At 36.9% G+C, this 16,988-nt stretch overlaps 4 protein-coding genes across 5 annotated transcripts; 2 read left to right on the top strand and 2 right to left on the bottom strand.

The window, feature by feature from the left end:
- The first annotated feature begins 1,112 nt into the window (after positions 1-1,112).
- On the top strand, positions 1,113-6,993 carry LOC105974273 (hypothetical protein). The gene is made up of 9 exons (XM_088815903.1): positions 1,113-1,497; positions 1,811-1,981; positions 2,093-2,327; positions 2,514-2,736; positions 2,836-2,972; positions 5,004-5,290; positions 6,084-6,230; positions 6,336-6,625; positions 6,737-6,993. The coding sequence occupies exons 1-9, from the start codon at positions 1,138-1,140 to the stop codon at positions 6,747-6,749; spliced, it is 1,863 nt and encodes a 620-aa protein (XP_088672029.1). The 5' UTR covers positions 1,113-1,137; the 3' UTR covers positions 6,750-6,993.
- A 1,478-nt stretch (positions 6,994-8,471) lies between these two features.
- On the top strand, positions 8,472-10,692 carry LOC105974272 (protein SENSITIVE TO PROTON RHIZOTOXICITY 1). The gene is made up of 2 exons (XM_012999334.2): positions 8,472-8,601; positions 9,255-10,692. The coding sequence occupies exon 2, from the start codon at positions 9,308-9,310 to the stop codon at positions 10,514-10,516; it is 1,209 nt and encodes a 402-aa protein (XP_012854788.2). The 5' UTR covers positions 8,472-8,601; positions 9,255-9,307; the 3' UTR covers positions 10,517-10,692.
- Positions 10,693-10,793: 101 nt separating this feature from the next.
- LOC105974200 (forkhead-associated (FHA) domain-containing protein) lies at positions 10,794-14,042 on the bottom strand. Its single transcript, XM_012999264.2, has 6 exons — positions 13,601-14,042; positions 13,085-13,299; positions 12,001-12,975; positions 11,728-11,863; positions 11,292-11,641; positions 10,794-11,193 (listed from the first exon to the last, which is right to left on the bottom strand). The coding sequence occupies exons 1-6, from the start codon at positions 13,899-13,901 to the stop codon at positions 10,945-10,947; spliced, it is 2,226 nt and encodes a 741-aa protein (XP_012854718.2). The 5' UTR covers positions 13,902-14,042; the 3' UTR covers positions 10,794-10,944.
- Positions 14,043-14,996: 954 nt separating this feature from the next.
- Positions 14,997-16,934, bottom strand: LOC105974270 (uncharacterized). 2 transcript variants are annotated; one of them, XM_088815893.1, is made up of 4 exons: positions 16,830-16,934; positions 15,768-16,638; positions 15,558-15,689; positions 14,997-15,471 (listed from the first exon to the last, which is right to left on the bottom strand). In XM_088815893.1, the coding sequence occupies exons 2-4, from the start codon at positions 15,969-15,971 to the stop codon at positions 15,124-15,126; spliced, it is 684 nt and encodes a 227-aa protein (XP_088672019.1). In that variant the 5' UTR covers positions 15,972-16,638; positions 16,830-16,934; the 3' UTR covers positions 14,997-15,123. The 2 variants fall into 2 exon arrangements, with proteins under 2 accessions (XP_088672019.1, XP_088672020.1); XM_088815894.1 differs by having other exon boundaries at positions 15,768-16,882.
- Between the last annotated feature and the right edge of the window lie 54 nt (positions 16,935-16,988).

Raw genomic sequence — 16,988 nt, 5'->3', positions numbered from 1 at the left:
AATTTCCACCCGTAATTTCAGTTTTCAATAACTTTCTAAAATTGTTAAAAATAACGAGAAAGTTTTTTTTTTTCTCTCAATAATAAAGATAATAAATCATATCTTGTTTTATTAAATTCAAAAATAAATTCAAAACAGCGAAAGTCGGACTTTTGAAATTTGGAATGAAATTTGAACTGGGGAAAAAGGATTTGGAGCTGCGGGCAAGTGCTTGGTAGGTTCCAGTGAACCTTTAGGCAGATAACTGGATTGACTTAGAGTGAAGTTTACCGTAGTAAAAAAGAGGAGCATTCGGTGGAACCGGTACAGAAGGGTGATTTCCCATTCGACTTGAGAATAGTAAGTAGACCTGCCTTCTTTCACAACCGGGTCTTCGGGAAGTTGGAATAGGAGAGCACTCACCACGAATTACAAATGTCTGGAAAAGCTCTATTGCTATTTCGCGGGAGATTCAATTAATCAAGATTTAGAAGCTGGAATTTCACCATCCTGTATAGCAGAAAGACGGGTATTCCTTGCTCTTCAGTCATTGATAAACAATTTGTTGGACAATACTTAACACAATTACCACAAAATATACAGATTCCAAAATCAATACTGTAATTAAGTAATTGTTTCTTTCTAATATTCGTTTCCAATTTCCAATCAACAACAGGTAGATCTACGCTTGGTTACAATTCATAATCCGTTAGTTGAAAATCGGAAAATTTGTATTTAAATCGACGGAATTTGAAATTCGGTTCCAACTTCCACCCGTAATTTCAGTTTTCAATGGCCTTCTAAAATTGTTAAAAATAATAAGAAAGTTGTTTTTTTTTTCTCAACAATAAAGATAATAATTCATATCTTGTTTTTTTAATCTCCTTTTTCCTTTGATAATAATTCGTAATTAACTAATGTAGTCAAATATTAGAGAAGATTGAAAATAATATACTACATAATGTAAGGGACGTAAAAGGAACCATTGATAAGTCGAAAGGTCTTACTGCAATTACGTGAAATAATAAACTAATCAAAGCGCGCTTTTTCAACATTAGTCCTATAGTAAAAACACGCTTTTGCGTTATATTGTCATCGTCAACAACAATAGGCAGATAAATTCGAAGGGATAAAGAAAAAACTTCAGAGCTATTGAGCATGGCGGAATTGCTGGAAATTAGTAAACTTTCTAATTTCAATCCTTCCTTTCGTTACCTAAATTCGCCCACAGCCCTCGCCCGTATTCCAATTTTCATTTCGGTACCAAATTCGAGGGCCCAAAACGCAAAATCACGGAAATTCATCAAACCCAGACGCTCAGCAACATCTTGTAATCAAGCAGCTGTTGAAAATGAGGTTTTGAGTGTAAATGGTATTAGGGTTTCAAGAAATAGGAGGGTTTTCTTCTTGGATGTGAATCCACTGTGTTATAAAGGAAGCACTCCCAGTTTGCTTTCATTTGCTCATTGGATTTCCCTTTTCTTTTCCCAAGTCAGCCTCGATGATCCTGTCATAGCTGTAAGCCTCCTTTTACTGTGTGTATGTGTGTGTTTTTTTTTCTGTGTATTTTGAGTAAGTATGATTGTACGTTGATTATTTGCATTGTGTGTTTTGTGTGTGTGTGTGTGTGTGTGTATTTGAGAAAGTATGATTGTACATTGATTATTTGCATTGTGTGTTTTGTGTGTGTGTTTGTGTGTGTGTGTGTGTGTGTTTGTGTGTGTGTGTATTTGAGAAAGTATGATTGTACATTGATTATTTGCATTGTGTGTGTGTGTGTGTGTGTGTGTGTGTGTGAAAGTATGATTGTACCTTGATTTGTTTGCATTAGGTTATAGATGGGGAGAAAGGCAACGAGTACCGAAGAAAACTACTACCGTCGTACAAAGCGAATAGACGAAAAATGCTGCATCGATTCCCTTCTGTGGAGAAATCTCCAGTGACTTCCGTCGAACGATCGCATAAACTCGTCATAGATGTTCTTAACAAATGCAATGTCCCAGTGAGTAAAGCTTCACTGCTCGTCGCGTTAACGCTGAAAAAAATTATACGTTGCGGGTCTAGAAAATCTTGATTAATTAGTTACTCAATTTCTTGCAACCGTAACTTGCAGGTTGTGAAGATCGAAGGGCACGAAGCGGATGATGTTGTTGCGACACTTGTCCATCAAATTCTACCGAAGGGTTATCGAGCTGTGATTGCTTCTCCGGACAAAGATTTCAAGCAACTTATATCGGAAGATGTTCAGATGGTTATACCGTTGCCTGAGTTAAATAGATGGTCGTTTTACACTCTAAAGCACTACATAGCTCAGAACACTTGCGATCCGCAGTCCGATCTTAGCTTAAGTAAGCATCTTTTTTTATATTTTATATTGTGTCACGTCGTAATTACATTTTGCTAGAACTATCGAATAAACAAACATGAGGATCGAGATTCAAGATTCTTATTACATTATATGAGGATCGATAAGTTCATACATGATATCTTTATTAGTGATTTCGTTTTTTTTTTTTTAATTATTATTTGAGTAGGATGCATATTGGGTGATGAAATAGATGGTGTACCCGGTATACAGCATTTTGCTCCGGGTTTCGGTCGAAAGACTGCTTTAAAGCTCTTGAAAAAACACGGGTCTTTGGAAAATTTACTTAGTGCAGCCAGTGTGAGATCTGTGGGCAAACAGTACGCACAAGAAGCCCTAACAAAATATGCCGATTTTTTACGTAAGAATTACGAAGTTCTTTCCTTAAAAAGGTAATCACCGTTAAAAAACGATGCAAAGATTTAATTTTTTTTTTCTGTTACTTTCGTAAAAGGCTTCACATTTGACGCTCGCGGATTGCGTTTTTGCAGGGATGTTGATATCCAGATTGAGGAGCAGTGGCTATCTAAGAGAGACGAACGAAACGATTCAGTAATTTTATCCAGCTTTGTCGACTTTCTGAGTAAACCTCGGGATCTTAAATGGCAGAATAAATCCCATTTAAATGGTAAGCTAATAAATAATACTTATGCTTCCCGTTTTCTTGATTTTACTCGCACTAGTTTCCCAAGACGGACATTCTATAATTGTAGCCACTAACTAATAAAACATCATTTGAATATTTACTTCATAGGCTTGAAAACAGTGACATAGTAGAGACGTAGCATACCATGTAGCAACACTACCTACCGAAGAAATGTTTGAAAAAACGAAGAATGATGATGACGTGGCGAAGAAACCAGTACTATGAAGTTTCTCGATAGGGTAAGCTCCACTTCTCGACCCCCCACCCCCACCCCCACCCCCACAAGAATGTTGTTGCCTGAATAATATGCTTTCTTGATAGGCATCAATCAGCAGAGCAGAGGATGTGCACATTAAGAAGAAGTCGCTTAGTCGAACTTTGAAAACGAACGTGTATTTTCTTGCATGGATTTGTACCGTATATGCACTACTACCCTTCGTCGGGGCAGTTAGGCGTGATTCTGAGTATTATAACATACACTACCAGTTATCTAACTGAATCTTGATTTCTCAGACATCAATTGCTATTATTTTGTTCAAAAATGTATTTTTTTTTTCAATTTTTTTTTTAAATTAAAAATTCAAATGATCTTCAACCATAAACTCTTTAGGGGCCCATGAATTAAATTTTCAAAACCCATAAATCTCTGTCACCACAAATACAAGGCAAAAGCCCACCACAAACATATATTATTATTTTTTATTTGGACAACATATATTATGAATTAGGATTATTATTATCAAATAATAGCCACAAATACTGTTAATAATTAACTAGTAAACACAAAAACTAAAGAATAATTCAGAGAAAAAAAAATCCCCATTAGTAATAAATAAATAAAAAATGAAACCGGTTCAACAGAGTGCAGACAACTCGACCCGGTTCAAGAAATTGGTTGAGATAAAGTAGTGAACTTTATCTTGAAAACAGAGTGAAAACCAAATTATTATCCACCAAAAATGATCCTGGATTCTTGATGCTTCAGAAGAGGTTCAATCTCTGCACTCATAATTTCTGCTAACACATAAACTTTAAAGAAAATTAGAAAAAGAGAATGATAATCCAGTGCTCCTTCTCACCTCCTCTGCAACACTGCTTCAGAACCGCCATTTTTATAAGACCAAGAAACAACCCTTACTCCCCTATTTCCTGTGCTTTTTCGATCTTCAACACTAATGAAAAATCTCTCCTTTTCTTTTCAAGAAAGCCCACAAAGTTGAAATTCACTGTGCCCAGATTTTCCCTTCAGGTATTAACTTCGTCTCTGCTCTGTGTTTGTGGTGGTGGTGGGTTGGGGGGGTAGGGTGGGGTGGGTTGGGGGTGAGGGTGGGGGTGAGCTGAATTAGTGTTTTTGGATTTTTTATTTTTATTTTTTTTGTATTGTTATTTGAAGTTCTCAGAGATGTTTATTTTGTATTGGTATTGCATGTGTTGTGATGTTTATGCAATCTTTCACCGATTCTTTTCTGCACTGTGAACTTATTTTTAGCTGTTTTCTGGTATTTTTTAATTACATATATTTCTGATTTGATGAACTCAATTGGCAACTACCCAAGTTTAGTTATGTGATAAGATTAGAGTGATTGATTGGTTAAACATCTTCTCCTAAGCTAAGTACGTAACGGAACTATATGATCGGGACCTAATCTCCTACGAGCCAAGCCTTCGTAAATTGGGCTTCGGTTGTAACATTTGTTGTCCTCGAGTGATGAAGAACGACCTCTCGATTCTATATAGCACAGCACTAAGAGTGGTCAAATATATTTACCAGCAACCACTAAAATGATCTGATTACACTTGTCAATATTGATTAACGTAGGTACTTAAAAAGAAAAACGAGAGCTGTTCATCGTCGACATTGACAGAAGTTGAAGGTACAAAATTGGATAAAGTTCTTGTCGTTTTTTATTTTTTGTTAATTAATTTTGCAAAGCCCGTCTTTTGTGTTTGCTTCATGGTTGTTTACTGAATGCATGTTACGAAGCTAAAAAATAATGACCAATTTTATTTCAGAAGCCTCGTGGAAGCTATCGGTCGGTGAAGGCGAACGAAAGGGAACTCCCCTTTTCGTTTCCACTGTTTTGTGTTCGTCGCTTGCATGGTTGACACCTGTACAAACGGCACAAGCAAGTGAATATGTAAGAGCAAATGCGATGTACGAGGTCGGAGAGTTCTTTGAATTGGGAATCCAGCTTTCGTACTTGCTTCTACTTCTAGCTTTGCTTGGTGCTGGAAGCTTCTATGTCATTCGTCAAGTCCTAGTTCGTAGAGAGCTCGATCTTTCTGCAAAAGACTTACAAGTAAGTGCTTATCTATAGTTTTCTTTTCTCCCCACCAATAACCAGTTTGTAGATATACATTAATTTATAATTTTTTATATATATATATATATATATATATATATATATATATATATATATATATATATATATATATATAGGAACATTTTACTGTGTTTGCTATGGTCTGAGGTAGGGGTGGAAATCGCATGGATATAACACTTTCGGAAAAAAAAATTGAAGAATGAAAAAAGTTGTTCCAAAACCAAAAAAAAAAAAAAAAATGGGATCAGAATTGGCGGAATTCGGAAAATTCCAATTTTTGGTAACGTAAAATGTAAAATACATAATAATCTTGATATTATAAGTGTAGTTTTTGGGGCAAAAAAAGTTGGAATTTTCGGAAATTAAAATCGAATCGGAAATCAAAATCTCATACATATTCCCATTCCAATCCAAAAAAAAAACAATCGGAAAAATTGGAAATTATAATGTAAAATACTGTTCCAAAATCGGAAATTTTAAGATCGTAATCGGCGAACATTGGAAATTTTGTTCCAATTTCCACCCCTACTTTGATGTCTTGGGATATCTTTATCCGGCTGTAAGCCTGTAACTATTGCGTATCTCTCTCTCTCTCTCTCTCTCTCTCTCTCTCTCTCTCTCTCTCTCTCTCTCTCTCTCTCTCTCTCTCTCTCTCTCTCTCTCTCTCTCTCTCTCTCTCTCTCTCTCTCTCTCTCTCTCTCTCTCTCTCTCTCTCTCTCTCTCTCTCTCTCTCTCTCTCACACACACACACACACTGGTGACTGTGCAGGAGCAAATCAGGAGTGGTGAGGCTAACGCGACAGAGCTGTTTGAACTCGGTGCAGTGATGTTGAGAAGAAAGGTTTATCCAGCTGCCACCAAATACCTTCGTCAAGCAATAGATAAATGGGACGGAGATAATCAAGATCTTGCACAAGTACAAATTATTTTTCTACGAATGTTCGACTATAATCATTTTATCACTTTCTTGATATATTATCTCATCCCGTTTTTTTTTTATTATTATTAATTTTAAAACCAGGTTTATAACGCACTTGGAGTGACTTACGTTCTCGATGAAAAAGTCGAAAAGGGCATCGCCCAATTCGAGACGGCCGTGAAACTTCAGCCAGGTTACGTAACCGCATGGAATAACTTAGGCGATGCATATGAAAAAACCAACGACATAAAATCCGCTCTAAGGGCATTTGAGGAAGTCGTACTTTTCGATCCTAATAACAAGATTGCTCGTCCAAGAAGAGACGCACTCAAGGCGAAGGTAGACATGTACAGAGGTGTTTCCGTGAAAACGATCAAGAAGAATAAACTTGCGTAAGTGTATTTTTACACAAATACACACACATCCATGTTGGTGTGTGTAGATCAGCGGTTACAATGCACACCGTCAATTTATTATCGACTTTTTTCGTTTCTTTTTTGTAGGGATAAGATTTGATTGGAAATGGAAAGCAGTGCGAAGGAATAAAGAAGTTGATGAAAGATCCAAAATGACGACATCTAATTTTATTTTATTTTTGTTCTCGGTTTGATTTTATTCCTTTTGGTGTACAACTTATTGTCCAAATCAATTTGTATAAATAAAACTTAGGTCGGTGTTTGCAAAAGCTTATTTAAAAGCATAAAGTGCGTAAGTGATTGTATTTGTGAGTTAAGTGGCCATTAAGTGCTTATTTTCAAAAGTTTGGGGGTGTTTGTAAATATTCTGCAAAATGAACTTAAACAGCATAAGTTGGTCTAGGGGTGTTTTTTGCAAACATTTAAATACAAATTATGTCACAAAAAAAGGGTAAATTCCACTTTACCCCTTTGTACTTTGGCCGGATATCACTTTATCCCATTGTACTCTCAATTGCATCGATTTGCCCTATTGTACTTTGGATCGATATCATTTTACCCCATTCTACTCTCAATTCATCGACTTGCACCCTTGTACTTTGGCTCGATATCACTTTACCCCATTATACTCTCAATTGCATCGATTTGCCCTATTACTTGAAAATTTGTCTCAATGTGGCCATCGCCGTTAGTTTTCAGACCTTTGACCTTAACACCGTTTGATTTAAGTATGAAAATTACTAAAATGTCACCCTTCCAGTTTAAATAATTATTAAAAAAAAAAAAACAACAACAATAACAAAAAGTAAAATAATAAAAAAATCAAGGCAGCGAGAAAACATAGTCCACGGCGCCAGCCATAATTTTTATTTTATTAATAATTATTTAAACAGGGAGGGGTGGCTTTTTTGTGATTTTCAAACTTAGATCAAACGGTGTTAAGGTCAAAGGTCTGAAAACTAACAGCAATGGCCACATTGAGGTAAATTTTCAAGTACATGGGGCAAATCGATGCAATTGAGAGTAGAAGGGGGTAAAGTGATATCGAGCCAAAGTACAAGGGGGCAAATCGATGAATTGAGAGTAGAATGAGGTAAAGTGATATCGAACCAAAGTACAAGGGGGCAAATCAATGCAATTGAGAGTACAATGGGATAAAGTGATATCCAGCCGAAGTACAAGGGGGTAAAGTGAAATTTACCCTAAAAAAAACTCAGAAGTTGTTTGTAACAAAAAAATCTCTCATATTTGGATAATTACATTCACTACCCCAACTATGAATTTTCTTACACGTCTATCCTTGCGATGTCAAATTTAATGAAATCTTCTAGATTATGTGGAATATTCTCCATTTTGTACCCGTTTTACCCATTCGAGCTCCACATTTTGAAACAAGATGATCATGACTTGTAAATACCATATTGTGGTGCATCAAAAACTGCATTTTTTGCACAAAACGAGTACAAATTAGAGAATATTCCACATAATCTAGAAAATTCCACTAAATTTGACACTGCAAAAATGGACGTGTAAAAAGATTCATAGTTGAGGGAAGTAATTGTAATTAATCAAATATGTAAGATTTTTTTCGTAATTTGACATTACGGCAGTAGTCGGCGCGATTTACCCAAACATATTTTATTCTATTTAGTGTAAAAAAGTAGATAGACCGTTGATTTGAGAACAAGTGGCAACAATGTCCACCGTGACACAGACACGAGAGACAATAATCAGATATAGGGATCACAATTAATAGTTTTTGGTACTAATTGCAATTAAGCCCTCACCAAATCTAATAAATACAATTGACTACAAAACAAAGAAGAAAAAAAAAATAAAAAATGATGATATATATGGATTGACTTACACAACTTGACACCCCCCTTTCCAAAAATTTCAGTCATCGATTCGCAACTGGGGAGATAGATTGATTCTGGGCTCTCTTTAATCTGGTGAGTTTCGATCCTTTTTTCTTTTCATTTATACTGAAAAATCAACCCCTTTTTTTTATTGTTTTTATTTTTTCTTATTCGAGAGGTTCTTGATTTGTATGATGTGATGATAGATCCGAAATATTTAACAGTTGTGTTATGTAGACTGTAGTTTGTTATGTTTTGCTTGTATATTCTGATGATCTTTGATAATGGATCAAAGTATTTGTTATGAAGTTACCAACGAAGAAAGATGATTGAATTGAGGCTTTCGTATACTTGAAAATGGAGAGTGTGGATTTGTTCTGCATTTGTGTTTTCTGGGAAGAACAGTAACATGAAATTGTTACGTGTACAATTGAGCTACTGGGATTTTGTTCTTGCGAGTTATAGGTTGTTGTTTGATGTGCAGTCTAGGTGTTTGATATGTGTCTTCTGTGAAAGCTTGGCTTGGAATGCTATCCTTATATTTTTATGTTTTTTCCCTAATTTTTTTTTCAAATTTAAATCACTCAGATTTATCTGTGTTGCGGCGTAACAATTACGTAAAGTTCGTTATGCTAAGATCCAGTTACGAGTGGGGAAGAAAACACGGATGATTTAGATTTATCTTTTTTTTTTGTGCCGATAGTCGGCAAATACTTATTCATGTATTAATTTCTGCATTTCATCAGCTATTTGGAGCTAAAAGGGTCGCTTTTGCTTCCGACTTGAAAACCAGAAGCAAATGAGTGATTTTCAAGATGAGCAGATTCACGGGTCCCACGAATCGAATAACATGCAAGATTTTGATACAAAAGCAATGCTAAACAATCTATCTTTCCTGGAACAAAAGATTCACCAGCTTCAAGAAATGGTGCATTTAATCGTTAGGCAAAGAGGCCAAGCCGATGCAATCTTGGTTCAACAACAGCAGCTAATAACTGCCGATCTCACTTCAGTCATAGTCCAACTAATATCCACTGCAGGCAGTCTCTTGCCATCTCTCAAGACCACCCTTTCTTCAGAAAATCCGATCGGCCAATTTGTGGCGAATCATCACTCAGCAAAAGTTTCAGACAACAACAATAACAACAACGTTGTTAATCACAAAATCGAAGATCACTCAGACCATGAAATGATGAAAAGTGACGAGGATGCAGACGAAGGAGAAAACCTGCCTCCGGGCTCGTACGAAATTTTGCAACTCGAGAAGGAAGAAATTCTCGCACCGCACACGCATTTCTGCACAATATGCGGAAAAGGGTTTAAAAGAGACGCGAATCTGCGTATGCATATGAGAGGTCATGGCGATGAGTACAAAACCCCAGCTGCTCTTGCAAAGCCCAATAAAGAATCAATCTCCGATCATCCGATTCTCGTCAAGAGGTATTCTTGTCCTTACGTTGGGTGCAAACGGAACAAAGATCATAAAAAGTTTCAGCCTTTAAAGACAATCTTGTGTGTGAAGAATCACTACAAGAGAACCCACTGCGATAAAAACTACACTTGCAGCCGCTGCAATACTAAGAAATTTTCGGTTATTGCTGATCTAAAAACTCACGAGAAGCATTGTGGCCGAGATAAATGGCTTTGTTCATGCGGTACAACTTTTTCTAGGAAAGATAAACTTTTTGGTCATATCGCCCTTTTTCAAGGCCATACTCCTGCTATCCCTGTTGAAGAATCTAAAGGGTTTTCTGGACCGCCCGATCGAGGTCAGTGCAGTGGAGTTGACCAACCGGAAGTCAACTTTAAGTTCGATACTCCAAGTACAAGTGCTTGTCGGAATGTTATTATGGATGACGATCCTACGAGTTACTTCTCACCTTTGGATTATGAATTTCCTCGAAGTACATTTGAAGACTCGGAAAGTTCATTCTCGTTTATGTTGTCTGAGTCTTGTGATTACCTTCCAAAGAATGGGATATACAATGGTTTAAATGATATGGAGTAGGGTGATTTTTGTTGTAGTAATTTTTTTTAATGCTGTTGTGATATTATATGCATGTGTACTAGAACATGTACTAGTGTTTGTCTCTACACCAAATAAAAATTTCTTCAACACCTTTTTGTACCCTGTAAACATCATTGTCTTTTTTTTTATCAATGGAAAGGCTACTTATTGCATCATATCTTTTCCCTTGTGTGTGTTTGTGTGTGTGTGTGTGTGTGTGTGTGAGAGAGAGAGAGAGAGAGAGAGAGAGAGAGAGAGAGAGAGAGAGAGAGAGAGATTTTGAAGAAGAAGCTATCTTCAATTGCTGTTTATCGTCAAACGCAACGAGGAATTGAGATTACATTCAATTCGAAACAATATTTTGGACAAGATTTATAGTCAAAATCTAATTTGATGATGATCATCAAAAGCAGTTTTTACAGGCCAGTTTAGCCAAGTGGTGTGATCTGCCTGAAATTAGAATTGTGCAGCAATATGAGCTTCAATCCCTTGGCAGAAACTTCTCCAAATTTCGACTGCCTCTTTAAAGAACTCGGATAATATCTCTCCTTAAGCACAACATCGTCCACGCCAGACCAAGTAGGCCCCACAGGAGAACTCTCGGCATACAAAAACCTCTCCGAAAAAGGGCTCACAAGACTCCCTCGAAACTCCTCTGCTGTCTCACAAATTACACCCTGTACCAACAAAACAATCCAAACCATCAATATATTATCTATTACATATTCGAAAGTACTTTTCATTAAAGACTATACGTATATACAGGTTCGCTTACTTCAGCCATGGCTTTGATCTTCAAAGTGACGTCATCGCTGAGAATGACAAGTTGTCCATCGTTCCTTGTTCTTTTAAAGAAGAGAGCAGATTCGAGTGTATGGTCTGCTGCAGTTGGAGTGACGATTTCTTGCAAACTATAAGGAGAGAAAATACCGTTATTGCCCTCACAGAACCGATGAGCAGGTGGGGTCGGTGGAATAAGGCTGCATTCTTCAGCTGAGCTCTGTACATGAATCCATCCTTTTGAAACTGACATGGTGTCTTCGATCCACTGCAGGGCAGCAGAAACCTCGGTCGCTCTTGTAAAGAAACTTCCACGCCTCAACAAGCAATCCAGTTCTCTTACAACTGAAATACAAAGGTGTAGGTAATTAAAGTCAGAAACATACATATTATTCATATTTTATAGATATAATGTAACAATTAGTTATTACCAATTCGAGGGATAACTAAAGTAGTCCCTGGAAGACCTCGCATAAGCTGCAACTCCCTCCTCGATTTCTTGTTCATCAAGCAACTAGTGTCTGCTACAATCATCCACTTTTTCTTGTCCACCTTCATAGTGTTATGCTGCAAAAAATTGGCATAAGAAAAAAAGAATTGTTTTACTTTTCTATTAAAACCGTAATCAGATATAAAAAAAATGCAAAATGTGTGAGCACAATGATAAGTTTTCCATCATTGAAAACAAGCTCGTAAAAACTTACACGTGAAGGATTAATTTCTTCAAACTCAGGATAGTTGATAGTTTTGATATCTTTCATCGTTTCCTCATGAACCGAAGGTTTCGGTTTAGCCTTGTGGTTGCTAATGGAGTTCATAGGCAGAGGTCGAAAAGGGTCCCTATCTGCTCTTTCCTTTAATACCGCTGGCTGTTTCTTCAAGCTTCGACGACTTTTCGATGCAGAGCTTGTTGAGTGACATGTCTGAAGAACTTCTCTGTGCTGATTCTCGCCACAATCAATTGTTTTTAATGGCGATGATCTGTACAACTTCGGTTGTTTGACTTCTGATTTGCCAACTTTCTTGGACCTAAGCAGATGACTCTTCGGAGTCATATTCTCTTTGTCTGAAGTAAATATTTCTTCTTCATCTTTGTCTGGTGTGAAGATTTCCTTTAATTTCCCGACTTTCACGGATTTAAGCAGATGACTCTTCGGAGTCATATTCTCCTTGTCTGGTGTGTATAGTTCTTCTTCATCCGACATATCCAGCCGACAAATAGAAGCTTTCGAGATTGATTCGTTCTCCTTGTCTGACATGAAGATTTCTTCATTGTTTACAAAACTACTGTAATGATCCTCGATAATTGATTCGCAATTGTAATTTTCATCGACGGGTGATTCAGTCTGCAAGTCCATAGTAATGGTTTCACCATTTCCCCTGTTTCGACCGGTTTCAATTCCAACGCTTACAGATTTACCCCTCCTCGACCAAATATTCAGACCTGATTTTATCTCTGAATTCATCTCAGAAATCTCCATTGTTTCTAGCTGAGTTACAACCTCTTTCTCAAATCGACACATCCGATTATCAGAGAGATCAATTTCTTCAGGCACCGTTGAGCTAATTTCTTGCGTAGACGAACATAGATCCTCTTCAGACAATAGCTTATCTATGCCTTCCATATCATCACTCAGAGTTTGCACTCGATCATTTTCATAAGACAAGCAATTATTTTCCTGGAAAAATCAAATTGCAGAACAAGAAAAACATTAAATTTAGACTTTCCACTAATAAACATATTAGTTAGCAAGATATTCTTTCAAGAAAATTCCTAAAAAAATTGACCTCATCCATCATCGCCTCTTCTGTTTCTTCCTCGATTGTATCTCCACCGTCCAATTGAGGCACAAATGGATTGTCGATATCATAAGCGCGGCTGAGTGGGACCCAATTGAGTCTGTACAGCCTGCTCGATGCCCCAAGAGTCAACGTATCACCCTCGTTTAGTTGCGTCTTCACCTCTGGTTCGATTCTGTTTCCAGATATCCAAGTACCGTGCGCTGAAAAAGAAAGCCCCTCAATCAACAATTACGAAAATTATTAATCCAAATAACTTCAAAGACCTCAAAATTATCCAAATCCTGACCTATCTGTTCAAGAACTAACGAGAGAAAACCCTAATTTAATCCAAATATCATATTGTAGAGAAAAAAACGCTGATTTAGGGAAGGTATAAACTACATATCGCAGGAAAACAAAATCAAAGTTTAAGAATGAGCGGTTAATAAATCAAGATATTACTATCGGCCACACGAAAAAATCCAGCAGCATAACACAAGATGAATAGGGTTTGGAACTCACCGGAGGATAAATCAGTGACGAAAATAGAGCGAGAAGAGGGTTTGGAATGAATGCGCAGGTGAAATCTGCTGATACTTGGGTGCTCCAACTTTATACTGCAATCTGGGTGCCTCCCCACCACCAATATCTCCTCAGTTTCGAATCCTTGATCGGCGTTCTCCGCCGCGGAAATTGAAGAAGGGTTTAGCGAAGGAGGGTTATCTAGGAGAAAAATGTTTTTCAGGATGCAATTGTTTTTCAAAACTGTGAAAACAGGGATTTCCTTCTCCTTTCGGTTCGATTGCTCTTGATTTTCAGCCATTGCAGTATAGAGAGAGAGAGAGAGAGAGAGAGAGAGAGAGAGAGAGAGAGAGAGAGAGAAATGTGTGTAAAGTTGGAGGGGAGATAGTTTTTATGGAAAAGGGGGGAGGAATTTAGGGGTAATTTGAATGAATCTTTGAAGAAGGTGACCGTTGGAAATTATGATTTTAGTCTACGCTAGCTGTGTGAAACGGTTATTTTTTTTTTAATTTTTAAATTTAATTAAATACGAAAAATAAAAGAAAGTTTTGTACTTCTTCCCATTTTGTTTTTAGAGCTTGAATTTTTATTGGCTCAATGGCCGTTGGGTAACTATTATATATATATTTTTGTTATTATTAAGCTCACCCCTGACGTTAGGTCAAATTGCGAAAATTGGCCTTATGTTTTGATAATTACAACAATTCCTCAACTCTGAATCTTCCTACATGTCCGCCCTTATAGAGTTAAATTCAACTTAATATTCTAGATTCCGTGGAATGTTCTCTAGTTTGTAAGAACATTCCACATAATCTAGAAGATTCTACTAAATTTGACATCCAAGAATAGACGTGTAAGAAGATTCATAGTTGATAGACGGTTGTAATTACTCAAACATGAGGGGTTTCTTCATAATTTATTACCTCAGGGTTGACCGTAATTTACCCTTATTATTATTATAGAGGAAAAAAATAGTATCTAATATAAACCGATTTCAGTCATTTTTTCCAATTAAAAAAGGGTAAATTACAACCACCCCTTAGATATGGTCAAATTACGAAAACCTCCATCCTGTCTGGGAAATTACAATTACCCCTCAACTATAAATCTTCTTACACGTCCACCCTTATTGTTTCAAATTTAGTGGAATCTTCTTGATTATATGGAAGATTATGACTTGTGTACCTTTTTTTTATCCCATCCGAGCTCTGCATTTTGAAGCAAGATGATCATAAGGTGTGTTTTTTTTGCTTGTATATATCAGATTGTGGTGCATCAGAAACTTTATTTTTACACAAAACGAGTACAAACTAGAGCACATTCCACAGAATTTAGATGATCATGTTGAATTTGACACCATAAGAGTGGAGGTGTAAGAAGATTCATACCATAAGAGTGGAGGTGTAAGAAGATTCATAGTTGAAGGGTAAATGTAATTATCCAAATAAGAGGGGTATTTTTGTCATTTGCCCATACATCAGGGGTGGTTGTAATTTATCCTAACAAAAGAAAAAAAAAAACTCCTAACTCCATAAATTGTTCTCATGCAGCAAAGCAGACTGAACAACAATTTGTGCCTTGCTCGAAATTGCTTCCTCTTTCAACTGTTTGTGGATCATTTCATATTTCTTTTGCTTCCATTGACTTCTTTCATCTCTATAATCCCAAGTATTCAATCCATTGTATCTCTTCCCACACCTAAATATGTGCATTTTCTCTAAAGCCACTGCACTCTTTACTATATCCGAGGCGAATTCCATCTCGTTTTCCGTCCCTTCGAATCCCGTAATTTCCACTCTCTGCAGCTCCTTGTGCAGTACCACCGCTCGATCTTTTCTCACTTGTTCTCCACTGTACCCCACAGAGTTCGCCTACAGTCAAAACCCGAAAAAAGAAAGTTGACTAGTTTAAGTATTTACAGACTTCACATTTACAACGAAAACTCGAAAAAAATTACATCCATGTGAAACTCCTGTAGGAGGGGGCAATTTTGCAGGAAAGGAATCATCGAAAGCAGATCGATTCTACTTCTGTAACAGAGGCTAAAATCTAATCGCCTGAGGTTTCTAAACGCGTAAATTTCTTTACCCTGAGAAATTAAAAAAAAAATAAAAAAAAACACCGACGAAGAAATATAAAAAAATGGCTTATGCTTATTCTCTCGTACCTGAAAAAAGTCGCCTTCCGTATAAACACTCAAGGACTTGAGCTGAGGCAAATCTTTCGCAAGTGTCCGACGAATAGGATAGATACGAAGAAATTCATATAATACACGAAGATATATAGTTTGTAGCTGAGGGACATGTTTGAATATTAATTTACGCAATTTACTATCGATAAACTCGAATCTAACGAGATTAGGTGCGTCCATCTCTATCTCCTTTACGCCTTTACAAGCTTTAATCTGAAGAGACTTCAACGAACCAGAGATCCACAATTTATCATAAAAAGTACATTCTTCAATTTTCAGTGATTCGAGGCTCAAACAATTGGAAAAGATGCAGTCTAAAGCACCATAATATAATACTGTAACAGAAGTGAGTTCGAGAGTTTGGAGGGAGTTGCAATATTTCTGGCTTTTCCAATTTCGAATTAAGTAGCACTATTTCAGATGGAAATATTTCAAGGACTGCATTTCGAAAAGAAGATGGCAAGAAAAACGTAAAGGCAACGAGAAGTGGAGAACAAGTTCTTCAACACCCAGTCTTGCTAGAGAATGAACGCAAGACTCGAATCGGTCCGACGACCGAGGCTCACAACAACGAAAACTGAAAGAACGGATTTTGGAACCCGAACGAAGCAATAAATAATTACGCAACCGATTAGTCACTAAGTACGAGCTATGAGCATCATGATCACCGCGACGCTTAACCAGGTCAGTGCAACGGAGATTTACGCTAGGCACGAATTTATAAAGATCCCTCCACCTTTTTGACAAAAGTTTATCGGTGTTCGTACATTGTCAAGACGATAGTTCTGCCGGGATATTGCAAACAACGCAACTCCGAGTATAGTGCAGCAGATCATTGCTCCCTGCTCTAAGAAGCAAATAAACAAACACATAGTGTGCAAGTTAGAAACACAGTCAAAGTGAACTTCACAGAAAATTATGAAAACGAAATTAAAATAAATAAACAGCTCTAGATTCGTATCAATCTTTAGATTCGAATAACACGTGCACAAAATAAAAGGAAACTGAATGAAGAGAAATTGAAGAACTATCACGAACCTGATTCAATTCTTCTTACTAGGGTTTAGAAGATTCAAGTATTGACTGCATGGAGGGTTTTTATGGGGACGATGCCAAAGCCCACAGGGGCAGGAGCTCTCTTTTGGATGCTGGATTTTTTATATGGACTTTTTCGTAATTTTTTACTAAAGATTTATT

This window comes from Erythranthe guttata, chromosome 3 (assembly GCF_056151865.1).
Source record: "Erythranthe guttata isolate IM_541 chromosome 3, IM_541, whole genome shotgun sequence".
Lineage (NCBI taxonomy): Eukaryota > Viridiplantae > Streptophyta > Magnoliopsida > Lamiales > Phrymaceae > Erythranthe > Erythranthe guttata.
The sequence above is the reverse complement of the archived record's forward strand: the minus strand, read 5'-3'. Positions and strand labels throughout refer to the sequence as shown.